This window comes from Eretmochelys imbricata, chromosome 8 (genome assembly GCF_965152235.1).
Source record: "Eretmochelys imbricata isolate rEreImb1 chromosome 8, rEreImb1.hap1, whole genome shotgun sequence".
NCBI lineage: Eukaryota > Metazoa > Chordata > Testudines > Cheloniidae > Eretmochelys > Eretmochelys imbricata.
Genome location: NC_135579.1, coordinates 98301872 through 98329277, shown reverse-complemented (window position 1 = coordinate 98329277; position 27406 = coordinate 98301872). Strand labels below are relative to the sequence as shown.

The 27406-nt window shown below is 40.2% G+C and overlaps 1 protein-coding gene across 3 annotated transcripts in view; it reads right to left on the bottom strand.

Moving 5' to 3' along the window:
* Nucleotides 1–27406, bottom strand: part of EPS15 (epidermal growth factor receptor pathway substrate 15) — a 110297-nt gene that overhangs the window by 13999 nt on the left and 68892 nt on the right. For 2 of the 3 annotated variants that reach the window (XM_077823468.1, XM_077823470.1), the window contains exons 13-21: nt 26958–27030; nt 17051–17212; nt 16163–16360; nt 13377–13574; nt 12582–12659; nt 12138–12228; nt 11274–11309; nt 5090–5226; nt 3757–3826 (exon numbers count right to left, since the gene is read on the bottom strand). In XM_077823468.1, coding sequence (XP_077679594.1) covers nt 3757–3826; nt 5090–5226; nt 11274–11309; nt 12138–12228; nt 12582–12659; nt 13377–13574; nt 16163–16360; nt 17051–17212; nt 26958–27030 — 1043 coding nt within the window. The remainder of the gene's footprint in view (nt 1–3756; nt 3827–5089; nt 5227–11273; nt 11310–12137; nt 12229–12581; nt 12660–13376; nt 13575–16162; nt 16361–17050; nt 17213–26957; nt 27031–27406) is intronic. The other variant, XM_077823469.1, reaches the window with a different exon arrangement.

The following is a 27406-nucleotide window of genomic DNA, read 5'->3' as shown; positions in this document are numbered from 1 at the left end:
TTCAGGAAATAGCACTGCGATACTCCAGTTTTCTATGCAGAGAAAGCAGAATCCAAGTCTATCAATGGAAATACTCAAAACTATAGCATCAATAACCTAAGCCCTGAACATTTTGCAGCAAAATATTTTAACACAGAAAAGAGATAGTAAGTTTAGAATTTTTGTAAAAAAGCAAGCTTCCAGTGACTTTTTTGTGTGAATAAAATGCAACCCCCTCACTATTATTCACCTTGAATCTCCCTATCCCTTTGGATTCTCTAATTCAACAGTCTCCTTTTCACAAGTAGGTGCTTTGAAACAGTCTGGGCAAGTGTGGCTGTTCGAAAGCTGCGTAAGATTTAACATTTCTTTTTAATACCCTCCCTTATGTGCTTCCCAGAAAAGTGCACCTGGCTGCAGTTAAACTGGACAGACCAGTGATGTAAAATCATTCCTGTGTGTATATTTTATTTTTTTTTATATATATATATATATATATATATATATATATATATATAATTTTAATAATCCTCCTCCTCCATATTGTACTTGTGCTGATCCCCACACCTATAGCATACAATACTTTATATTCCTCTGTAAGAACCCCATATGAGAGAGAGTTACAGACAAGCAAAGCAGCATCAGTGTTCACCAATGCTTAGAATAATTTGATGAAGCAAAGCTATTTTATTCTAGTCTCTCTCATTATAATACAGGGATATTTCCTCACATTGCTTAAAAAAATAGACCAGTGCATCAAAAGATGTGTTCTGCTTGGCAAATGTACTGCTCGGCAAATGTACTGCTCCAAGTACCAAAACTCTTCGATCGAGATATCTGAGCTGTTAACGTGCTAGGACGGAGTAAGGTCTTCACAAAGCCTGTGTGCATTTACATGCAGCTGATGACACTGTTTAAAGGGAAGTTCATACATTTATACCTTTTCTAGCACACTTAGACAAGAAACTGTTACTAACTTTTTATTGTAAGTGTTGTTCTCAGAGATGTGTTGCACATGTCCATTCCACTGTTGGAGTGAGTGTGCCCTGTGCACAGCTGATGGAGATTTTCCCCTCTGAGACCGCTCTGCTGCCTTTCACCACTGTGCACAGGCATAATGGGCAGAGCTGCCCGAACCCTCCTCAGTTCCTTCCAACTGGATACCCTCTGATAGAGAGGGGAAGGAGGGAGCGTAGTGGAATGGACATGTGCAACACATCTAAAAGAGCAACAGTTACTGAAAAAATTAGTAACCATTCCTTCTTCGCATGATTGCACATGTTCTTTCCACTATAGGTGACTCAGAAAGCAGTTCAAACTGGAGATGGACTCAGTCGACTTGAACAGAGATTGCAGGACAACCCTTCCAAATCTGGCACTCACTCTGGATGGATGAGAGATGGCATAGTGAGAGGGAAAAGTATGGATTGATGACCAATTTGCCACCTTACAAATGTCTAATATGGGCATATGTGCCAGAAAGGCTATGGAAGCTGCCTGAGACCCAGTTGAATGGGCCAACACTCTACTTGGCGGTGCAACATAAGCCAATCAGTAGCATAAACAAATACAGCTGGAAATCCAAGCAGAGATCCTTTGGGAGGACTCTGGATGGGCCTGTAGTTTGTCTGCAAACACTATTAAGAGTTGAGTGGAAAACCTAAATGGCAGAGTCCAATAAAGGTACAAAGCCAAAGCTTTTCTAACATCTGGAGTATGAAGCTTGTCTTTACTTTTATTTGAATGAGACTTTGGAAAGAAAGTACACAAATTGTTTGGTTAATATGAAAACTGGAAGCCACTTAAGTCAAGATCATGTGAAGTCGAAGGTAAACCTTATCTCTAAAGGCTGTATAAGGAATTTCTGATACTAAGGCTAGCAATTCCCCACTCTCCTGCCCAAGGTAATAGCAACCAAAAAACGCCACCTTCATAGAAAGGTGTAACACAACAGGTAGCCAGCAGCTTGGCAGGGGGGAGGGGGAGAGAGCCATCACATTTGCTAGAGCTAAATTTAAGTTCCACAGGGGGACTAGGCCATGTGCCTCTAGATATAATCTGTCCAAATCCTTCAGAAACCCAATAGACATTGGAATGGAAAAAAGCGAGTGGTTATGCACAGGAGAGTGGAAAGATGTGATAACTGCTTGGTGGATTCTGATGGAACTAACAGCTAACCCCTCTTGTTGTGGAAACAAGAGATAGTCACTGTATGCTGAATAGGAGCCCAAGCCGGGGAAATACATTTCTGTCTGGAACAAATGGAGAATTTTTTTCGTTGTGCAAAATAAGTAATCCTAAATTGAAGGCTTTCTACTATTTAGAATGACTTCTGCACTCCCTTAGAATAACTGTGTTTGACTTTGAACAAGACTTTGGACAGGAGCAGAATTGGAGGGAGGGAATACAGCAGGCCCTTCAACCAGGGTAGCAGGAAGGCATCTGTCAACATACCCAGGCTGTGGCACACTCCAGAACAAAAAAAGATGATTTTTTGTTTGCTTTTGTTGCAAATAGGTCCATTTGGGGAGTCCCCCACAGCTGGAAAATGGACCTGGTTACATCTGGATGAAGAGACCACTCATGGTGACTTGTGAATGACCAGCTTAGGTCATCTACCAGAGCATTCTGAACCCCTAGAAGGTAAACAGCTTCCAGTTGATGGAACTGGCAGTGCAGAAATTCCAAAGCAGAATCGCCTCTTGACATAATTTCGTCAACCTGTCCCTCCCTTGTTTGCTTCCATAGAACATGGCTGCTGTGTTGTCTGTGAGCCCTGACCCTAGATAAGCATAAAATCCAAATGGATGGCCTGAAGCTCCCTGACATCTAGATCTTTAGATCTTGCACAGAACAAAGACCTTGTGTCTATAAAGAACTTAAGTGAGCTCCCCAGTCTAGAGCCTAACACATCCATGACTAGGGTGTCTCTTGCAGAGAAGCAGTGGGGACCCTCATGCAAACGTTCAAAGGTTCTGTCCACCCGTCCAAGGAGGACGGGACCTGAGTAGGCAATTGAATCACCATCTTCATATGATGACAGCCCAGTGAATACAGTAAGATGAACAACTCTGTCTCTTTGAAGTGCAGCCTGGTATGCTGCACACCTAAGTGCACACTGCCATGTATTCTTGAAACTTGAGGCACTTTTGTACTCTAGTGACAGGACATGTCTTTGTATCTAAAGCAAACACACACATTGTTAGAATCTCAACCCCAGCAGGAAAGCTTTGGCCTTTGTAGAATCCAGGACAGCCCCATTAAATCCTGTTCTCTGAACAGAAGACAGGGTAGATTTCACCATATTGATCAGAGGTCACAGTGCATCAAAGGTGGACTGTACAGTGGCCACACTGGACAGTATCTGAGACTGGACTAACCTAAATGTACAAAACAGGTGCTATTTACACTAAAGAGAATAGGACTAGCAAATGCAAAGACAGCAGCTCCAACAGTCATGGGCAGCAGGAAGGAACTGAGAGTCATTGGGCGTGGCTCCATCCTTTATACTTCGGCACAGTGGTACCCTGAGGGGTACCATTGATGGAAAAATCTCTGACAACTGTGCAGGAGGGATGCACACACCTACAGTGGAATAGACCTATGTAATTACTTGAAGAAGCAGCTTTAGATACAATGTAGCTAGGAATAGTCTATAATTTAATGTTGCTGTGAATTCATAATCAAGTAAGTATTAAAGCCTAGAAAACTAAGAAAGAATAAAATGGATTACAAATTAAAACAATTAAAAGGATGTATATAATCTCACTTCTTTACCTAGATCATTTGGTGCAGGAATAGCTGTTCCACCAGGAGCAAAAGGATCATTGCTCTTCAGTGTTTCTGTCTAAAAATGAGAAAATTCCTTTGAGGAAGATTTTCGATTATTTTTCAAGTTGCAGAAAGCAACATTCCCCAATCCCATCTCTAGCAAAAAATTGAGCTTCACCTCAGGACAAAATATGTTTGTTGATCAATGCTATCACTGTCAATTTTTATTTTGTAAGATGAAATGTTAACATTCATATAGCGGCTTTATGGAGAAAGCATAAGTGGCTAAGCATCACAACATTCTAACAGTAAAATATGTATGTATGTTCTTCATTTTGCCTGTGTTCATTCATCTGTAAAGAGGTTAAATGACAGAGATCATACAGCAAGTTTGTGCCAAAAAATGGGAATAGAATCTAGATCTCCTCATTCCCACTCCTGTCTGTTAAAAGCACCTGACTAATGTTTCCTCGAGAACAGAACTCAAGAGTTTGACTCCAATCTGGAACTCTAGCCACTAGACCATGTTGCTTGTAAAACTCTGATTTATGACTCTGGTGGGCAGGAAGCAGAAACTTAAAATCTTTTAAATAATTGAAAGTTTTGGTTCTATGAGGTACCTATAGCTCCATAGAAGGAGGCATGACATTCCCACAAAATTTAGGAGAGCTTCTGCTGCCTGCACAACACAGGAATGGAGTTGTGGACTATGCCAAGGACACAAGTGACCTTTAGTTAAACTAGCAGTTTCAATTAAATGAAATTCGCAATAGAGGTGTTGTTTCAGGATTTTTAGCAAAGTTTATTTAATTTTTTAGGGGCATTATTTTCCAAAAAATGTAGAACTAAGGAATGACATCTTAATATTTTACATCATAATTTTACATGCTTCTCCCAGTACCCTCTACAGACGCTCCCCGACTTACTCAAGCGTTCCGTTCCTGAATGCCTTGTGTAAGTCGAAAACGTATCTCCGGCTATTACGCAAAAAACAAAACAAAACAAAAGCCAACCAAACAAACCAGCCCCTCCTATTTCTAGCTTACGGAAGTTTTTCCATAAGCTCAGATTTGTGTAAATCGGATTTGCTTAACCCGGGAAGTGTCTGTATTTTCTAGTAGAAATTTGACTAGGAATAGCATTTAGCAGCGGGCTGTACGTGCAGAGTTAAAAAAACACTAAACTATTTTCCAGTGGAAATTAATACTTACCAGCAAAATATCCATGTACTACCCAAAATACCCAATACCTCATGTGTTTGAGTGTATCCAAATATACAAGGTCATCTAATTTTGAACAAACTATTACTACCCCTCCCCTTTCCTCCCATCGAACTTACTGCGGGATTATTGCTGTTGCCTGTTGTGCTGAAAGGGTCAGTCGCTGCAGTCAAAAAAGGATCAGTGGAGGATTGGTTGAAAAAAGAGTCAGCTGCAAAAGGATCTGAATCTTTGAAGGGATCACCACCAAAGGGATCTGAAGGAAAAAAAATACAATGGACCTGTTTAAGGAACATTTCTTTTAAATACTCCTGCTAGTTCTTTTTAGACTGATGTCTTAAGAACAAATGTAATTTTGTACAGCTTCCTTCATATTACAGCAGAGCACCAGCTCCTCTATAGTTAAGGTTGGTCATCACTTTCTGATTAAAGGCAGAGTTTTCTAAGTGCTCTAAAATCCACAGGCTTACTCAGATTGTCTTGAAATTTGCTGTGCCTCATAAGGGTGTGGGGTAGTGTTAATGGTCCAAATTTGGGGACCATTCAGCCAGGGGTTTGGTAAAGAAGCCGCAAAAAATCATTTTACAAAATCTAAAAAGCTACTTTTTGGTCCATACCTGGGGCTCAAACTATGATTATGATCCTCTGATCCCTCAGGCACTTGGGATTTATCTCAACTAGTGTACAGCACCCAACTACTCCTTTGGGGAGTTATACTGAAGTTAGTCAGGGTAAAATTAGGAAAGTAGCTGGACCCAAAGGGAATTAAATGTTTACATGGAGCAAGACTACGGCTCTGCTGAAACAACAGTGTTTGAAGTCAGCCCATTCTCACAATAGTGGCTCAAGTGATCATATTGTAGCCACTCACCCTGAGCTATACCTGTGTGTAAGTGTAAACTCTACCCTTGGCAGAAATAGGAGAATGATCTATAGGCATGTTGCTATATCTGCCTCCGTCAAGTGATTTTTATATTTATTTGGGAAATACGCCTGAATAATATAGCTACTTTAGAAGGGGTCTAACTTTTTTCAGGGGGCCTCTTCCTGAACCCCCATATAAGCCAGCATCTGGGGGAGCCTTACCCCTTTGAGGAGGGCTGAGCTCCTCTTCCTACCCCATGTTTGTGATCTAGGGGGCTCTGCTCTTCACGTCAGGTATGAGCCCCTCTCCCTGACCCCCACGTGAGCCAGGATCTTGGGGGCTCTGCCATTCTGGGTGGGGAGCTGAGAACAGGCATGTTCTGTGCATGCACCAAGCACTCACTACTGAGAACAGCTCTGCTTGGTGCGTAGCCCAGGCTTGCAACCACGGATACTGGGGAAGGAGGAAATGAGAACACCTACTGAGATGACTGGAGTAGTTCGCATATCTTAGAGATATTGTTTCAGGCTGTATTCATCTCTATGGGGCGTTGTCATTCAGCAGAGAACATGTCATTAAGATGAAGGGGCCACTTCATCTCTCTCTGAGCCTCCTATACAGCTGATGGATAGACTTCCCCATACACTAGACTCAGAGTTGAGGTAGGGACTCAGTCTTCACTCTTCTGCCTTTGCCTGCTTCCATCTGATAGAATCACAGAATCATAGAACTGGAATGGACCTCAAGAAGTCATCTAGTCCAGTCCCCTGCACGTGTGGCAGGACTAAGTATTATCTAGACCATCCCTGTCAGGTGTTTGTCTAACCTGCACTTAATCTCAAATGATGGCGATTCCACAACCTCCCTAGGCAATTTATTCCAGTATTTAATTGCCCTGACAGGAAGTTTTTCCTAATGTCCAACCTAAACCTCCCCGACTGCAATTTAAGCCCATTACTTCTTGTCCTATCCTCAGAGGTTAAGAAAAACAATTTTTCTTCCTCCTCCTTGTAACAACCTTTTCCATACTTGAAAACTGTTATGTCCCCTCTCAGTCTTCTCTTTTCCAGACTAAACAAACCCAATTTTTTCAATCTTCCCTCACAGGTCATGTTTTCTAGACCTTTAATCTCCAATTTGTTCACATCCTTCCTGAAATGTGGCACCAAGAACTGGACACAATACTGCAGTTGAGGCCTAATCAGCACAGAGTAGAGCGGAAAAAATTACTTCTTTTGTCATGCTTACAACTCCCCTGCTAATACATCCCAGAAGGATGTTCGCTTTTTTTTGCAACAGCGTTACACTGTTGACTCATATGTGATTTGTGGTCAATCATGACCTCCAGATCCCTTTCCAGAGTACACCTCCCTAGGCAGTCATTTCCCATTTTGTTTGTGTGTAACTGATTGTTCCTTCCTAAATGGAGTACTTTGCATTTGTCCTTCTTGAATTTCATCCTATTTACTTCAGACCATTTCTCCAGTTTGTCCAGATCATTTTGAATTTTAAATCCTATCCACCAAAGCACCTGCAACCCCTCCCAGCTTGGTATCACCCGCAAACTTTATAAGTGTACTCTCTATGCCATTATCTAAATCATAGATGAAGATATTGAACAGAACCGGACCCAGAACTGATCCCTGTGGGACTCCACTCGTTATGCCCATCCAGCATGACTCTGAACCACTGATGATTACTCTCTGGGAATGGTTTTCCCAACCAGTTTTGCACCTACCTTGTAGTAGCTCCATCTAGGTTGCATTTCCCTAGTTTGTTTGAGAAGGTCATGCAAGACCGTATCAAAAGCTTTACTAAAGTCAAGATATACCACGTCTACCGCAAAGCTATCAGGTTGGTTTGACATGATTTATTTTTGACAAATCCATGCTGACTGTTACTTATCACCTTATTATCTTCTAGACGTTTGCAAATTGATTGCTTAATTATTTGCTCCATTATCTTTCCGGGTACAGAAGTTATGCTGACTGGTCTGTAATTCACTGGGTTGTCCTTGTTTCCCTTTTTATAGATTAGCACTATATTTGCCCTTTTCCAGTCTTCTGGAATCTCTCCAGTCTCCCATGACTTTTCAAAGATAATCGCTAATGGCTCATATCTCCTCAGTCAGCTCCTGGAGTATTCCAGGATGCATTTTATCAGGCCCTGGTGACTTGAAGACATCTAATTTGTCCGAGTAATTTTTAACTTGTTCTTTCCCCATTTTAGCCTCTTCTGATCCTACCTTATTTTCACTGGCATTCGCTTTGTTAGATGTCCAGTCACCAGCAACCTTCTTGGTGAAAATTGAAGCGAAGATGTCATTACACACCTCTGCCATTTCCACATTTTCGTGTTATTATTTTTCCCCCCCTCATTGAGTAATGGGCCTACCCTGTCCTTGGTCTTCCTCTTGCTTCTAATGTATTTGTAGAATGTTTTCTTGTTAACCTTTATGTCTCCAGCTAGTTTGATCTCGTTTTGTGCCTTGGCCTTTCTAATTTTGTCCCTACATACTTTTGTTATTTGTTCATATTCATCCTTTGTAATTTGACCTAGTTTCCACTTTTTGTAGGACTCTTTTTTGATGTTTAGATCATTGAGGATCTCCTGGTTAAACCAGAGTGGTCTCTTTCTATACTTCCTATCTTTCCTACGCAGTGGGATAGTTACACAGCCCCACCACTCCAAAACCCCTCCAAGCTTACCAGGTGCACAGTGATAAGGAAGAGGGTGGAGCTGGGGGGTGTGTGGGTGGGAGGGCAGACACAAAGGAGCAGAGACGTGTGTATGGGCTTGATAGATGAAATGTTGGACAAGTAAGAGCAGCGGTAAGGGAGTCTGAGCAGCTGGGGAAAATATGGTGTGGTCAGAATAGGGATGCTGGAACACTCCAGGGAAGAGCGGAGTTCAAAGGAGGGAAGCAGTACTATGCAGAAGGGGGGATGCTGGAGGGATTTCAGATCTGCCCCCCCAAATCCCTGCATCCATGTCCAATGAATGAATGAATGAATCAATCAAAGGTACATCTCTGGTGTCCCATCACCATGGTATCTAACTGCCTCACACTCTTTAATGTGCTTATCCTCATAACACTGAGGTAGGGCAGTACTATTATTCCCTTTTTACAGATGGGGAAACTGAGGCACAGCGAGCCAGAGGCAGCAGAGGGAAACACCTGGGCTGGGGTACACAGGTTGCCAAGAATTATTTTTTTAAAACCAAGGGAATTCAAGGTTGCCCAGTTGTGCTTTGTGCCCTTCCAGAATGTGGAGAGTGTTTAATTTAAGTATCTGTAAACCATGAAATGAAGAGTTAAGGTAACAGAACCAGCCAAAGCAGTGACTCCTGCACTCGGAGTCAAGGGGTAAAATGGGGCCCAACTGGAGAGGTCTTTCCCCAAAGTACCCTCTAGACCCAGAACTCTGAAGAGGCACATCTCCACCTCCCCCTGTACACACTATGGGGAAACTTGGACCCAGGTGGTGCCTTTCCCGTCCCTCCCCCCACCATATGGTCTTGAGGAAAAACTGCAGGGACAAACCACAATCCATCTGCTAAGGGCAGCTGCAGAGGCAGCCAAAGCAGGGACCTTCAGACATTCAGAAAACTTGCTACAGTTTTTACTGGACTTTCTTTGCCATGTGCTGTTTGCTCCAACCCTCTCCCCTTCTCTCTCCTTCACAGTCTCTCCCGCTTAGATTCACTCCATACATGCCCCTCTTATCCTCTGCCCTCCCTCAGTTCCCTTCAGCGTCCTCTCTCCCTACACTTTTCTTTCCATTTATCTTATCCCTTCCTACTTATACCAACTTGAAAACATTAAATGGTGACACTAACATGACGCTTGCTCCCATCATCTTGGTCACTCTGCTTTTGTGTTCTACCCCACTCCCCGATCATTTCTCTGTCTTATCTGTTTACATCGTATGCTCTTTAGGGAAGGGACTGTCTGCTGTTCTGTGTTTGTGCAGTGCCAAGCACAATAGGGCCCAATTTTTGGTTGGCCCTTAGCCACTACCGTAATAAACATACAAACCGTAATAAAAACAAACAAATTTAAAACTTGGAAAACCAGAAATTACAAGTACGTGCAAATTTAACTCAGCCCTCTTTGAGCTATGCCCCAACACGCCAACACCACACATACAGTACTAACAATTTACCCTTACAGATGCTACAATGTATGTTGCTGAAAACTTCACAGGGTGGCAGAAAATGAGGGGTAATGCTTCATTGAATAAAGACTCTGTGTAAATGTTCAGTAGGATAAGCGACCGAGGGCAGCTCATTCCAATAGCCTGCACTGCTTTTAAATGCATTTCTCAGCTAAATTGAAACACTGCTTTACCGAACTTATCATTTGTCAACATTAGAAAAGTTGCATCAAGAGATAGTATTGTTGGAACATTTCAAGTTGAACAATTGCTCCCAAATTCCTTTGATTCTGCACTCCATAACAACTTCCTCTAGAAATCTTACCTGCTAATGAGAATCCTTATATTCTTGACTGTAATTACTCAAAATTCCAGCATGTAAAAGCAAACCTAGGATTTTCTCCCATTAAGAGAGGAAGGGAAAGTTGTTTGATGTGCTAACTCTTGGCAAACAGTCATATGGACAGGCAATTCTTACAAAAAACGTTAGATCTAGAATCACACTATTCCAGTTCATCAGAGTTTGGACAGGATCACACAGCATGCAGAAAGGCACTTCAAAAAAACTCTACAAGTTGAAACAAATGCATTAGCCAGCCTATTATACTGAAATAGTATCATATAAAGTTATATAAAAATGGTGACATTTAAAAATTCAGAATTTATGTGTCATCATAACGATCAAACTGGCTCTGTTTTCCACTGCTAAAAATGCTATCATCATCTAGAGACTTTAGTCCACTGAGAATAATCACCTTTAAGTTAGGTCAGGGTCTGGCAATGCAATGACACTGTCTGCACAATCATTCTAATTTGATGTGCTAGAGAAAGGTGCTGGATTGATAGCCCTCAAGATTAAAGTCCCAATTAGCTACAGGACAGGTACTAAACGGGCACTGACAGCACAGTGTCACTGACACCACTATCAGTGTGCCTCAAACCCAACTCTGGCTATTTCTCATGGTGAAAGAGTAGTTTGGTGTACATTGCTATTCAGTCCTTGGCCTTTCTGCAGACTCACATCCAAGGGCCAATTACTGCCGGTATTAATGGGGCTAATTTGATGTGGATAACTGAGTTAAAACTACTGAGCCCAAACATATTTAACACAAAGCAAATGGTAGCTGTTTCAGGTCATTACTGTCTTGCTCAGATTCACAAGTGATTTAGATGTGAAAGTTTTTACATAATCTATTACCAATCCTTTGAGGCAGCTAGTCCTTCACACTAGATATTTACAAACTATTAAATTTAAATTTAAGAGCTTTAGTATCTACTTACCAACTTTCCCAAAAGGGTCATCCTTGAAAGGATCACCTGTTTAAAAGTAATGAAAAAAGGAAAAAGCACTGAAATCTTTTAGCAAAAAGATGCTTTCAACTGAGGATCACTTCGTTGCAGATTCCTAGCAAGCTACAAAGGATTTTGCAACCCTTACTAGTCGGAGTATTTCCATCGACTTCAGTGGGACTACAATAGCTGGCATTAAAGTCAACATTTGCCAACAAATAACTGTTACCACTATTTCCTAGTAGTAGGAATATAGTCAAAGTGGTGATCTCCAAGATGACTCTGTGGTAACTGATAGTAAATGCTTAGATACCACAATATTTGCCTACATATTTGCTTAGAATACAAAATCATAGCAGTAACATCTATTGGAAAATCCTGAGTTTTTAATAATAGGACCAGTGCAGTCCGACTAATGTGCAAGTTACTACTCCCTTGAGTTAGATTTACAGGACTAGGCCCAAACTTTCCATAAAATAGAGCAGACTGAATCTGCCCTCCTCTTTAACACAGAAAGACAGCCTCTGCAGAACAGGTATCAGCATAAAACTTCTCTCTGGGAGGAGGCAGAAGAGGTGTTGATGAAGGAGCAGTTGCCATGGCTACTACAAAAGCAAACCTCTCCTCTCACATTCAGTTTTTGAGACACTAATGGCTACCCTCTTCTGGTGCTTGGACTAAAACCTTCACAATGCACCGGTAGATTTCGGAGACCCCATCACAACTGCAGTCAATGGAAAACCATTCTTCTACTACAAAACTCAATTCCAGTCCAAATACACACTAGTTTTTAAGACACATTAATACAACTAACCCTCTTCCAGGAAATTCATGCTAACAGAAAAATCTACTTACTGCCAACAAAAGGGTCAGACTGGAAGAAGTCTAAATTGGCTTCTGTAACTTGATCAGGCAGAGGATGAGATTCTGTAGCAAATGGATCTTCCTAGGGGGAAAAGTATGAAATGTTTTAGGCAGAAAATTAGATAAAATGTTTGCCTTTTGAAGTTTAGAGAAATAAGGATACTAAAAGTTAAAAGACCAATTACAATTCTACTTAATTCACTGATGGACAGCTGAAAAGTCAGTCAACAGAAATCTTCAGTATACCAGATGAAATGAAAAAAAAGTTTTCCATACATTCATACCCAAAATTAAAAGCAACTATAGAAATCAAAGTTATGACAATAAGTGTTTTATGGTCATGGGGCGACTCAGTGATTGGAAGTGAACATAATCCATCTCAAACAATGTAAAGATTTCTTACTATATTCAGTTTTTACATCTGTACAAACCCACTTTTTTGTTAACAGTTGTAGTCAGGGTCTCTTTCTCTTCTCCAATAGCAGCATTTGTTGTTTCAGGGCTATTCCTTACCTATTACAACAAACAAGAACACTGACGTTCACATATGATAAGATTCTACCCTCTAGAATATGAAAGGGTTTCTGTTTCAGAGATGGAATATGCTTCAACAAAAGACTATGCCCACTATATAATTGTAAAACACACCTATTAAAAAGGAACAGATCTACTGAATATTGATTTTCCATATGCCAAATTGACACAAAAACATACCGTAGCCTATTCAAATACCTAAAAAGAGAATATATACCTTATGCACCAAGAGCATCTTTATATTTTGTAACATTATTAAATGCTTAGAGAACTCTGAAGATGCAGTGAAAGCCAAGAACCCAAGAAAAAAGGAAATTCAGCAAGCGGAGCAGCTTTAGATTTCAGTACTATTTCTCATTCTGTACATACTACCTAAGTTGTAGAAGATTATTGTTCTTTTGCACACAGGGAATATCAATTCAGATCACTAAATTTATGAGAGACTTGTTTTGGTGACAACTGTGTATTGTACAAAATTAAATTACTACGAAGTCACTTGTCATCCAAATGAAAATTGCCTGCTCTCATGATACTAATCTTCCAACAAAATGAAATATGATCTTTGATAAAATGACATTGATTTGTTGTGCCTCTTTTTTTAAACAACAAGTTCAGCTTTAATACATCCTTAACTCACTCAGATTTCACTATTATACTGTATAATAACTAAGAAGGCAATCAAAACACTTTACTCACTGGAGACTCGTGGTTTATTTGTTCAGCTTCTGCTGAACTCTCCCCTTCAGCATTCTCATTAAGGTTAGCAGCTTCACTGCTGCTGTTGCTAAGGCTAGAATGATCTGCAGTTCCATTAACGAGTAGGTTGTGTGGATGAGTGTGCCAGTTAAATTGGTTATTTTCCAATTCTTTCAGCTCAAACAGTTTTGTTTCCATCTGCAAAGAGAAAGCATAAATACATATATTAGTATAGCAGCAGGAGAACATAGTACATACTTCTTCTGCTTACACACGAGAGAGAGAATGCAGTATGTACCTGAAATTACTGATTTCTGAAAGTGAGGAATAACAGAGCCACACTCTTGGGTTTCAGCCTCAGGTGTGACGTTCAGAACATTATTAGCACAAAAAAAATTTAGAAGAGGAGAAGCAATGTGGCCTAAGAACAGAACTAGATGCTGAGAACTCAGATTAATTCCACTTCTGATGAGAACTTAGTCTGTAGAGTTGGATAAGTCACAATCTCTCTCACACTGTTTCCCCACTTGGGAAATGCCACTCTACCTCATAGGGGTATTGTGAGGAGCAATTAACATTCATAAAGTACTTTGAAGATATACAGCAGCGTCACAGATCCCATTGTCCATCAGCACAGCTAAGCTGCATTAGGCCCCAACTAGTAGTTTTTGTTTTTAACGAAGTTAAGACAAAATTGCAAAGCCAACAACGAGAAAAAAATGTATCAGAATTCCTGCTTTAAAGGAACAAAAATTACACGTTAGTCATCTTCTCCAAAGGTGAGTTAATAGACATTTTTGAGACCAAAAAGCTCATGGGATGGCACCATAAGGAGATCTATATTCACATCTACCTACTATCTATGTACCATTTGTTACACTTGTATGCATTATTTTAGCATCACAGCACCTCACAATCTAAAGCATTTATCCGCATAACCACCCTCTAAGGTAGGGAAGTATTATTCTATTTTACAGATGGGAACTGAGGCAGACAGGCTAAGTCATTTGTCCGAGGTCAGAAAGGAATCCTGCAGAGGAGTAGGAAATTGAACCAGCATCTTTTGAGTCCCAGGCTAATACCCTAACCATTGGACAATCCTGCCACAGCCACCAATGTACTTTCTGTACATTATTTGTAAGTGTGGGAAGAGCAGGAAATCAGGAAGATCAAGAGAAAATATGAATTCAAGAATCTGTTAAAAACAAAGAAGATTGCTACTTATGGCAAGAAAAATACAACTAACCACTCAAGAATAAATTTGAGGGACAGATACTGTCTTAAGCACCTCTTTGCTAATGGAAGAAAAGGAATGAGCAGCTGGAGGCAAAGACATTCTCTCTCAACCTGGGTTCACATACCCTGTGATGCAACAATGCCAAATACATTTGTTTGCTACTCAGCTTCTAAACTGCATGCCTATGGCTGAAATCAAGGAGTGTGGATATACTGTACTTTATCTCTAAAGGAAATATAACTTAATTAATTCATATGAAGTGAGGCTTAACACCAAAAATAAAAATGTAAGCATACAGTAACAACATACCGATGATGGCTGTAAAACTCCCAACATTAAATCGCCAGGTTAAAAAACTAAATTAAGATTTTTAGGTTCAAAGCTAACGAAACAGACTTACCTGTGGAATTCAAAATAAAAAAAGATCTGGTTTGTATATTAGCAGAAGTGACTGTGCCTTAACCAAGCAGGGAGAAGGACCCTGATCACAGTGCTCTCTAGCATGAAAAACAAAGCCGCATTAACAGTGGCCTCTAGAGGTGCACTTCACCTTTCCAATCAAATGAGAAGTATCCTGCTAAAAATTGGTAAGGCATTCAAGAGAAAGAAAAACAGCAAAAAACAAAGATGCATATTAGCTACACTGCTGTCCAGGAGTAGCCTAGGGGAACAGAGTCAACCACTAGCAAAAATAAAGTTGAGTGTGGGCGTGGGGGGAAGCAGAGAAAGAAAAGAGGTTTCAGACCTACAGTATAACCAGAGGGGCACTAATTCAACTCAGTGGTTGCAAACGGGAGCTACAATGCTCTTTTAAACAGAACACTGAATAAATATGGTCTATATGGAGCACGTGTGTGCATGGTGGCTACTGCACCAGTTTTTTATCTCTGGATAACTAGTCTCAAACACAAATGAAAATACATTCAATGGTTCTCAATGTAATCCCATTTATGCAATCATAGAAATATATGACTAGAAGGGACCTCAAATTCAGTGCCCTGAACTCAAGACAGGACTAAGTATTATCTAGACCATCCCTGACAGGTTTTTGTTTAACCTGCTCTTAATCTCCAGTGACAATGCTCCAAATCACAATACGAACACAAACCTTTGAAGTTTCTACTCAAGATGTATCAATGAGCAGAAGAGCAAAGGTTGTCCTGGGTCAGGGCTGGAGTACAAAGCATAGATAGCAGCACTGACTTGAGCTCAGTATAGTACAGGCAGCTGCTAGTTCCTCACTTTGAAGAAATTTTCTTATAAAATTATTAATTTTTTAAGTAAAATGTACATTGTAATATAAATGAGGCCCCTGTATCATCCAAAACAGAAGCTCATTGACCTTGGAGACTTTAATAGAAATACCATAACTCATATAGCATCACCTGATAATGAATATCAGACGCCAGTAATATTAACCAGTTAGTAGGAAACAAAATTTGTATAAGGAACCAAAAGAAAAATGAGCAAAGTAAAGAAACCCCCCCCCCCCAAAGGGGGGTCTTCTTATGATATAAAGATTTGTTGATAAATTTCCACAATGCCTTACTGAATTGATTTCCTGTTGTGTATCCTGCAGATGCTGCTGAAGAGGTCCCAGCTGTGCTTTCCCTGACTCTACGCATTGCTCTAGCTCAGCAGTTTCTTGCTGCAGGCGACTCAGCTCCTCTTGAGCTTTGGTCAGTTCCTCCTCATATGTTGAGATCTTGGATTCCTGGCTCGTTACTTCAGCCTTCAGTGAGGCAATCTGCAGAATGAAGAAAAACTTCATTAATTAAAACCAAATCCAATGAAAATATGATCTGTTTATCAAAAGCTACTTTCAAATACCAAAAAATAATCAGGAAAAATCCCAGCTGCAATTATTGTATGTTTCCCACTGGAGATTTAAGGCCATATCTACGCTAAGATTAAAGCAGTGGTAGCCACAAGTGGGTTAAAATATCATCATGGCTAACAGGATTTTAGCATGGTTTCCTTGACAAACATGGACAGATTTTTATATTGATAACACTGTTAGGATGCTATATGTAGAGGGGATAGTTTAAATTCTTGCTATAGATTATCTAGAGTTGATAGCCTATAGTACAGTTTACAGAAAAAGCATCTGTCTACATTGCTCAGTGAAACAGTGTCAGAATGCTGCTAGCTACAACTACAACAACAAGGATTTTCAGCATGTTTTCAACCCTAGCATGGGCAGGACCTATATGTAACAGGGAATCACTGAACTGAATGGTGTTTTCCCCACTTATTGTTCTTCACACAGACCTAAGTATCTCACTGTTTTCTCCTACTCAAACTATGCTCCTCTCCCAACCATAGTCCCTCATTAAAAGGGCTATTTTGTTCCAGTGGCGGGCTGGAGCAGATTCCCATCAATAACTGTCTCAACTGAAAAGAGGGACTACTATGGATATAAACTACCAGAACTTACCAAATGGATCTCTTCAGCACATTTCTGCCTGATATCATTAAGTTGCTCCTCTAACTTGGCTTTTTGCTCATCGAGGCTATTAAGGATTTCCTGTGCTTCCTGTTTCTGAGCTTGCAGCTTCTGCAGATTACTGCTCTCCCTCTTCACTTCACATTGAAGATCCTGCAGAGAAACATTTTTGTCAGTTTCTTTTCCTTGGCCACTGAAAAGTAGTAACTGTATTCCTCTCACTGCAGAGCAATAGCTAGAGCCACAAAGGGATAGAGTCAAAATGCTATTATCTTTTGAGGGCTAACTTTTTAAAAACATGAAAAAAAGTCAAGGCAGAGATTCCAAAATTATAGCCACAACTGAAATATAGTAAAACATTTATTTTAAAAAGTTATGAAATGATTCTAGAATTATTATTTTCTATCTTCAAGGCACTTTCACAAAATAAATGAATCCTCAACATTTTAGTAAGGTAACGTCCATCTGCGGCAACACAGATTAACTGGTTTATCCAAAAAACAGTTGGGATCAGAATTTAAAACCTAGAACCTTCCTCTGCTCAGACCCTCTGCTTAGATTACATCCCTCTGATGTTTAATTATATTCTAATATACTAATTTATTTAGTTTCTTGGTAATAATGGAAATCGTACTAGATCAACACCAAGTAATAATTTCAGTTTACAGAAAGAGTTAGCATATTTAATATTAGGTTTCAGAGTAGCACCCATGTTAATCTGTATTTGCAAAAAGAAAAGGAGTACTTGTGGCACCTTAGAGACTAACCAATTTATTTGAGCATAAGCTTTTGTAAGCTACAGTGAGCCCTGACCCTCTCCCGCACCCCAACCCTCTGTCCCAGCCCTGAGCCCCTCCCACAACCCAAACTCCTCATCCCCAGCTCCGTTGTGTCACAGGCATCAACAATTTTGTTCAACTGGGTCATCAGAAAAGAACTTTGAAAACCACTGGCCTACACAACAGACTCCTAAGGGGGATGAGATAAACAGTACAAGAGAAAGGGAAGGGCTGGGGCTGTCTGAAATCAACCTGTTTAAAGTAATATTACGAAGGCTAGAAAATCAGGGGTAAACAAAGGGAGAAAGGAACTGCGGACATTTAGGGTGTAATGGGGAGAGGCTTGAAAATAATGTCATTTTTAGTGATGGTGGGAAGTTACTCAGAATTGCTGTAAACTGACTTACAAATTTTGTCTTGTCAAAATTATCTTATGATTAATAGAGCTAAAATACAAAATCCTGTTGGCTATGCAAGGAAAAGTGTTTTTATATCAGATCAATCCCACATCCAAGCTTTTAGAAATGAAGTTTACCTCTGAGTTACTATGTGTGAGAAGACCCATGCACCTACACAGAGCCCAGCCTGCTGTATATGAAATTCTGAGAACTGCCTTCTACATAGATCTTACCCTTTTCTACTACTGCATTTACAGTTAACAATTACTTTCATTCCATAAACACTAGACTACTAAATATGCTGTATTTTTAAGGGTATTGCTCTGCCGTACAGTATCTAGTATCCAATATGCTATTGGAGCATTTTCTCTTTTACAAGCAGCTCATATAGTACTTTCTAAATTAAAAAAAGTTAGGCACTTCCCCAAGAAATTTACAAATTTTACTTCTGCCTTCAATCTATTCCTCACCTTTTTGTATGTTACATTTATGGATTTTTCTAATTTCTTATTTTATTATTTATCTAATAGGTATGTCTGTGGTGCCCATCACTGTAATTTCTGTGCACCTCACAAAAAGAAGAAAGTTACCCTCACTGCCCATAAGTGGCAGAAGAGTGCCATCTCAATGTAACAGGTGAGGAAATCAGGGCAGAAAGGGTGAGTGACTTACCCAGCATTACAAGAATGGCAGAACCAAAACTAGAACCCAGATCTCAAGATTCCCATTTCAGTGGCTGAAGAAGGCTATCCACAATTTAAGTCCCTCGATAAAAATATTAGTTCTGATCAGTAATTATTTATACTGCAGTAACACATAGAGACCTCAATCAAGGATCAGGACCTTATTGTGCTATGTGCAGTACAAACATGCAGTTTAAAAAAAAAGGCAGCCTTACCCCAGAATTCATTATTTAAGTTTACATATTAAAATGAGCACTTTTTGTGTAACAGTAATCTCAGTTCACTGCCCAGTTAACTCTCATCAGATGGCAGTGTACTGTAGGCACGTGAGGAGAGGAGAGCAGAGCAAAGCCTACAAGTAGGAGTTGAAGGAAGATCTGGTGATCACTCTAAACTTTGATGGGAAAGCTTTTTTTGCTTGCAAAGAGCTGGCATGGAAAAAAATGGAAAGGTGCTTCAACAAGCAGACGATCTAGGCTTGCATTTTTGAAAGAGCAAAGGTAAAGGTTGGTGGCTCAATAAAATGATAGATCTGATAAGAGTGGCTAAATGGTGAAATACCATAAAAGCAAAGGTGTTTGATGCAGAGGAGAAGGGAGTAGAGTGATACAAATATGGGGGCGATGTGGTCAGGGTTAGGTGGCAGGAAGATGATTGAACAATTCTCCATCATTAAGAAAAAGCTCAGTATAGTTGAGATTGCGCCTTCATCTGCTCAATTAACTGTCTGAACTCTAACTCTATGCTCATCTGCCTAATTTACTGTAAATGGTACACTCATTTTAACAGCAAACTGGATTAGTGAATCTTTCTGTTTTCATTCACGTGTCAGGTAATTCAAACCAGTTTGCCAACATCTCCCTCTTGCTAATTAGCTGAACTCCTTTGACTGAAGGGCCAGGTTCCTTTCAGTAACTGACTCCAAAAGCCCAGACATAAAATTTTCTTCCTGAGCTGCAGATGAGTAACTTCATGGGGGTTTTTTAGATTTAGATTTATAGCCATTCCTAACCTCCATAAGACTCATTCTTACTAGCAAGAATTTAAGAAGGGCTCTAGAGGTGATTGTAACCTGGCAATTACAGATCGGTAAGTCTAACGTCAGTACCGGGCAAATTAGTTGAAACAATAGTAAAGAATAAAATTGTCAGACACATAGAAGAACATGAATTGTTGTGCAAAAGTCCACATGGTTTCTGTAAAGGAGATCATGTCTTATTAATCTATTAGAGTTCTTTGAGGGGGTCAACACACATGTGGACAAGGGGGATTACTTTGACAAGGTCCCTCACCAAAGGCTCTTACATAAATTAAGTTGTCATGGGATAAGAGGGAAGATCCTTTCGTGGATTGAGAGCTGGTTAAAAGACAGGGAACAAAGGGTAGGAATAAATGGTGAATTTTCAGAATGGAGAGAGGTAACTGGTGGTATTCCCCAAGGGTCAGTTCTAGGACCAATCCTATTCAACTTATTCATAAATGATCTGGAGAAAGGGGTAAACAGCGAGATGGCAAAGTTTTCAGATGATACTAAACTGCTCAAGTTACTTAAGACCAAAGCAGACTGTGAAGAACTTCAAAAAGATCTCACCAAACTAAGTGACTGGGCAACAAAACGACAAATGAAATTTAATGTGGATAAATGTAAAGTGATGCACATTGGAAAAAATAATCCCAACTTTACATACAATATGATGGGGGCTAATTTAGCTACAACCAATCAGGAGAAAGATCTTGGAGTCATCGTGGATAGTTCTCTGAAGACGTCCACGCAGTGTGCAGCGACAGTCAAAAAAGCAAACAGGATGTTAGGAATCCTTAAAAAAGGGATAGATAATAAGATGGAGAATATTTTATTGCCCTTATATAAATCCATGGTACTCCCACATCTTGAATACTGTGTACAGATTTTGTCCCCTCATCTCAAAAAAGATATACTGGCATTAGAAAAGGTTCAGAAAAGGGCAACTACAAGGATTAGGGGTTTGGAACGAGTCCCATAAGAGGAGAGATTAAAGAGGCTAGGACTTTTCAGCTTGGAAAAGAGGAGACTAAGGGGGGGATACGATAGAGGTATGTAAAATTATGAGTGGTGTGGAGAAAGTGAAAAAAGAAAAGTTATTTACTTGTTCCCATACTATAAGAACTAGGGGCCACCAAATGGGTAGCAGGGTTAAAACAAATAAAAGGAAGTTCTTCTTCACTCAGCGCACAGTCAACCTGTGGAACTCCTTGCCTGAGGAGGTTGTGAAGGCTAGGACTATAACAGGGTTTAAAAGAGAACTGGATAAATTCATGGAGGTTAAGTCCATTAATGCCTATCAGCCAGGATGGGTAAGGAATGGTGACCCTCGCCTCTGTCAGAGGGTGGAGATGGATGGCAGGAGAGAGATCACTTGATCATTACCTGTTAGGTTCACTCCCTCTGGGGCACCTGGCAATGGCCACTGTTGGTAGACAGGATACTGGGTTGGATGGACCTTTGGTCTGACCCAGTATGGCCATTCTTATGTTCCTCTGTTCTTAAGAACCACATGGAGAGCTGCGAGCTGATTCTTCCTTGCCCCCAGACTCAGAGTGCTGCTGCAAGCTTTAGTCTACTTCCTGGATCCAGGCTGAGAGGCCAGTCAGGTTAGAAGTTGCTCCTCCCCAAACCCCTGCCTCATATCCTTGGCCCCCACTGTGCTTCTCAGAGACTCACCAAAATGCTAGAAACCGGCCAATCCTGCAGTTGTAAAACCTCAGTTCTGGGTGTACAGAGTGAGGTTTGGCAGGAGTGTCTGGGTATGGGAGGTCTGGATGCACTGGGGTTGGGCGGATCGGGGAGCAGCTCCCCATACTGTGACCCCTTCCCCCCATAGCTAAGGAGCAATGGGGGCAGGAAGCAGGGGAGGATGCTGAGCTTCCTGCAGGTGTGGGAAGTTTCTGGGGATGGGTCTGCCACAGCCACTCCTTGCAGGGGAGGAGGAAGTCCCATCCTCTCCTGCCTCCAGCCCAGCCGGGACTAGCAGCTGATCCTGGCTCAGGGGAGGAGACACTGGCTGAGGTGTCCCCAGCCCTGCGGTGATTTACCTCTCCGCCAGCTGCTCTGGGTGCCTGAAACAGTGTACCTGCGCAGCTAGGGAGTGGTGCAGGACTGCTCTCGCAGCTTTCCTTTGCTTCCCTGTCAAAGTCATTTTTCTGCAGGGAAGCAAAGAAATCTGCAGAGGATATGAATTCTGCACATGTGGTGCAGAATTCCCCCAGGAGTAACCTCTGAAACAATGCCTTTGCTTAGATGCAACAAAAATTAGCACATAGCTGCACAGAATGTAAACTCACAGTGCTTGCTCTGAACAGTTACTGATCAAGAACTAAAAATATGTATGGCTCAAAAATATGTATGGCTCTAAATAAATGAAATGTAAGCATTAACGTTTCTAATGTGACAAAGAAAAATGTTTATTTAAAACTAGAGCAGAATTCCCATCCCAGTCCTTTCAAAAACGGACACCACCAATTCACATATTACTACATGCTTTAATAATTTTAATAGCGACAGTTCTATGTAATCACTTACACATCAGCTACAAATATACTTAAAAATTAACTTTTCCGTATCTCCATCTATTTTGCAGGAACAAACAGTCTGACTTACATGTAGAGAGTTCAAAGTCACACATGTATGATGCATAGTCAAAGCAATGCAATTTTCATACAAAGATGTAATTGTGCATTTTGACAATATTTGAAATAACTTTTATTTTTGTAACTCTTAGCTCAGAGACTGAGTGAAGAGAACAGATGCCTAGTTTGTTACATCAGATGGTTCAGTGACAAGTTCTCCTAGCAATTGATACCTACTGTCTTGTGATCTCAGAATCAAGATGGAAAATCTCTTGGACATTATTTATCAGAAACACTAGACATGCTCTGTGGAGCCTGTCCCTCAAGCGTGCATGAACCCTAGCATCAGGAACTTGTCTCCTCAGTGCAAAAATCAGCACTTTCCAAACCTCCCAAACCAACAAGACACATGTCTTTACTGAGTGATCTATTAGCTCCAGAAAGTGAATCAGCACAGTACCAGTCTTCATGTGCTGGAATGCATTAAGAGCCTAAGGAGGAAACAGAAAAGTAGAGCAGCCAGACAGAGAAGCCATAAAAGAGGGGAAAGAACAAACGAAGGGAGATGAGACGTAGACAAATGAATAGAGTTCAGCAGTACCATTTCAGTAATAGATAAGGATTCTTTTTGATTTCTTCAAATTCCATTTGAAGTGTGGTTCAGTCTCACACTGATTACTGGAGCTTTCCATTGTTGTTTGTTTCCTCCCTACTTAACATCCTCCTCCTCTGCCCCAAATTTCTGCACTGGCTTCCTGTCTACTTCAAATTCAAACTCCTTATCCTCTCCTACAACACCAGACTCATTTACTCACTACTGCCTATCACTCCTTCTGCTGATTCCAATCTTCTCTCCTTATGTCTTTTCCTGTGATAGGCTTTATGCCTTCAATCATGTTGCCCCCATGCTAGGAACACACTTTCCTACCCTCATCCACAGAACTTCCTCTCTTAACAATCCATCACTTCCCTTTCTCATCAGTAATTCCCACAGGCTCCCTGTCCTGAACTGTGATCGTATTTAAACCGTAACAGCTTCAGGACGGGGCATTTGTCTTAACTCTTTGTAAAGAGCCATGTAGATTTATAGCACTATGTACACTTCTAATACAGGTGATTAAAAAAACAGAATTACCACCATATACTTCTCCTCTAGTGTTAAAAGGGGAAGCCAAGACAGAAGGTCATCAGAAGTTACACCTTTCCTTACATTTAAAAAACTAAGGCAGTACTAAAAAAGCAATGTTTCAGAGTTCTGGAAATTGAAATCCAGAGAACTATTCAAGGCATGGGCAATGAAATGAAATCTTGCACAAACATTCTATAGATTTCACTGCATTATTCTACAGGAAATGGCCTTTCTTTGAATGATAAAAGGCATGGTACACTCAGGACTGGCCTTTGGGATACACAGGAAGGATATACTCATTTTGGAAGCTCATTGTCATGGGCCTTTTTTTCCTTAAATATATAAGACTAGCCATTTTTGTTGCTGAAAACCTTAAAAACAAACTGATTGCTCCATCTGGAAGCCTGACTCAGTTTTTTTTCCTAACAGTCAGTCTTCCATCACAACAGCCCAGGGCTGGCACTAAGGGGTGTGTGAAGACCACAAGTCAGGGATCTCTCCATTTTGAAAGGAAACCCTGGAGGCTGGGTAGCTGCCCAGAATGTTGGTGATAGTATTAGGGCCAAAACGTAAGTTGCTTCTCAGCCAGCTAAACTGGCTCCTCTGTTGAGAAGCCAATGTGGAATCTGGCCATGGAAAAGGTGGTCAGTGTGGTGAAGAGAAGTGTAGTCTAGCACAGCGGTTCTCAAACTTGACTGCACCACGACCTCCTTCTGACATCAAAAATTACTACACTACTCTAGGCGGGAGAGGGCCTAAGCCCCGTCATCATGTGTGGGATGGGGTGGAGGGGCTTGGGCCATCCCAGATTCAAGTGCTCAGGCTTCGGCATCAGCCCCAGACAGCAGAGCTCAGGCTTCGGCTTCAGCCCCAGTGAGTCTAACCTGGCCCTGGCCATCCCATTAAAATAGGGTCGCAACCCACTTTGGGATCCCGACCCACAGTTTGAGAACCACTGGTCTAGCAGACTAAATTTGAAACTTGTTCTACTCCCATCTCTGACACAGACTCTTTGGTCTGACAAATCATATAGCCTTTTAGCACTGCAAATGTTTCCCTTGAACTATCCTGACAAACATCCCATATTTGTTTGTTTGGGAGAAGTGGACAGTTATTCTGCCCATATATATTAATACTTCTGACTATGCTGGATTCTACGGATAATTAATCTGTCAAATTCAGTGCATATCAGAAAAAGAAAGGCATAACAAGAAACAATGGCTGGAAGTTAAAGAGATACAAATTCAAATTAGAAATATGGCACATTTATTTATTTTATTTAAACAATGAGGGTAATTAACCACTGGAACAAACTACCAAGAGAAGCAGTGGCATCCCTTGAGCTCTTCAAATAAAGACTGCAATCCTTTCTGGAAAAACATGCTTTAAATCAAACATGTTTCTAGGCTCAATGCAGGAGTAACTGGATTAAAAATTCTATGGCCTGTATTATACAAGCGGTCAGACTAGATGATCTAATGGACCCTTCTGGCCTTTCAGTCTAGTTCTTCATATTTTTAAATTGCTGCACTTCAGCAAAACAGTGTTTTTATTGATACTTGATCTAAAATTCATTCCCATTATTGTTGTTTAGCATCTTTTTATATAAAAAATGGATTCTTACTGCAGAACAAGATTTCCCAAGACTTCTCCACACCTCATTCAGCCAAAGCAGAAATTGGGGATGTTTGTGAGATAATTTGTCACCACAGAAACAATTTTGGTGGCACAAATACTGGAGAGTGATATTATGAAATGAGTCAGAGAGAAGACAGATTAGAAAGTAAAAAAGCTCTGGTACACAGTCAAATATCTTGGTAAACAGCAATACAGGAGCCAAAACACAAAACAGGCATGACAATTTAGTGACAATCTGAATTTGTTACCTTTGTTGTATGTAGCTCTAGAAACACTGGCACACAAACTTTATCAAAACCCAAACACCAGCTCAACAGCACTAAAATTCATATCACAATCACAACGGCTGCCTCTGATCAGAGGAGGAACAACGAATAAGCCACCATGCAGGCCCACTTGATCTTTACATTGACAATCTCAAAGCAGTTGCTTGCGTACGACTGCTTTAGACAATGTCAGTTATTACATTTGTCTTGCATTACCTCTTGACCTCAAATACTAGATGCACATAATACACTTAAGTAGTGTGATATTCTGTTTTCTTAACTGGAATTAAGAGATCAAAAAGTTTTAATTTAGCACTATTTGCCTCCTTTTCAAACAACGCCAGGAATTCAACCTTGAGCAAACACACACACAAATAAACCATGAGATTCCAACACACACCATACAAAATTATTCCTGATGTGTGTCAGACATGAATATTCATGAGAGTTTTACTAGATTATTAAAATTTGATTCCATTCACGTGAGTAGGCAGATTTAATTAACATATTTGGTATAGCAAACTTCTATTTGACATCTTGTTGCATATTCATTTGGCTGTCAGTGTTACTGACGAGACAGGATATGAATTATCTCCTGAAAGGTCATGCAATTAATTACCACCCAGTCACAAGGAGTATAACATAAAATAGGTAAGCAAAAATTCATAAGACAGTTGTTAGGAAGACACGCCACATTTTACTTCAGTTCAGAAAATGTAAGAAAAATTTCCACTATTTATTCTCTATCAAATGTCAACTAAGCTTTTACTGTCCATTGGTAATCCAAAAAGTATTTAGATTATCAGGAGTCATGCTGCAGATTTTTAAATGCAGCAACTGAAGCTGCTTTTCACTTAACTTATCACTTAATTGAAAAATAGCTTTGCAGTATTTAATACAGGTCTTGGCTGACTATAAGCACCTTAAATCCTGGCATTTAAACTGCCTAGATTAGGTCTTTATTCATAGGAAACAGCAACAACATTTGAATTTGCTGATCCTATGGAAAGATTGTCATAGTCCCTTTAAAGTAAAACTATTTAAAAGGATATTTAGACTTTAAAAAATTCACCATGGAGCAACAAAATCTCCCCAACTAGGGATTTACTGTGACTGTCATGAAGTGGTACTATCTGGTACAAATCCATTTAATTTGACCAGTTTATTAGTCTTAATTTGCATGGCATTGAAATATCTTCACTGGTTTGTGAAATGCATATATTCTCACGCTCTCACTTTTTTCTTTTTTTTTTTTAAAGGTAATTATTTTTTTAGCCAACACCAAGTAAACGGTACATGATTTGGCTTAAAGACTCAATTATTATATTTCTATAAGAATGAATGAACACATGCACCAAAAAACAGAAGTGAAATATGAGAAATTCTACAGCTCATTTACCTGGACCTCATTTGTCCTCCGTTTGATAGTATCCTCTTTCTCCTTCAGTTCCTGTTCCACATTATTCTTTTCCCTAGAAGACCAACAAAATATGCAAGAATACTTAAGAACATCAGTTACAGCAGGTACACTTATCCAGCCCCCTAATCCTGTCTCTCTTTTTAAATACATAGTGAAACATTAAATAAAGAAAAAAAATTAGGGTGTCTCTGTTCCTTAAATTATTTACAAAGCAGATGATTATATATATCTGCTCAGCATAAAAAAGCCTTCTCATTGAAGAGTGGTTAGGTGAAAAGAATAGCTCAAAAAAGGAAGGGGGGGGGAAATCAATGAAATACTGTCTTCAGTGATCTCACTGTTGCCATGGAGCAATTGTCTAATGAAGACTGCTGGGAAAAATGGGAGGGATTGCATCAGCTTCCATACATTTAACCCTTGGAAACACA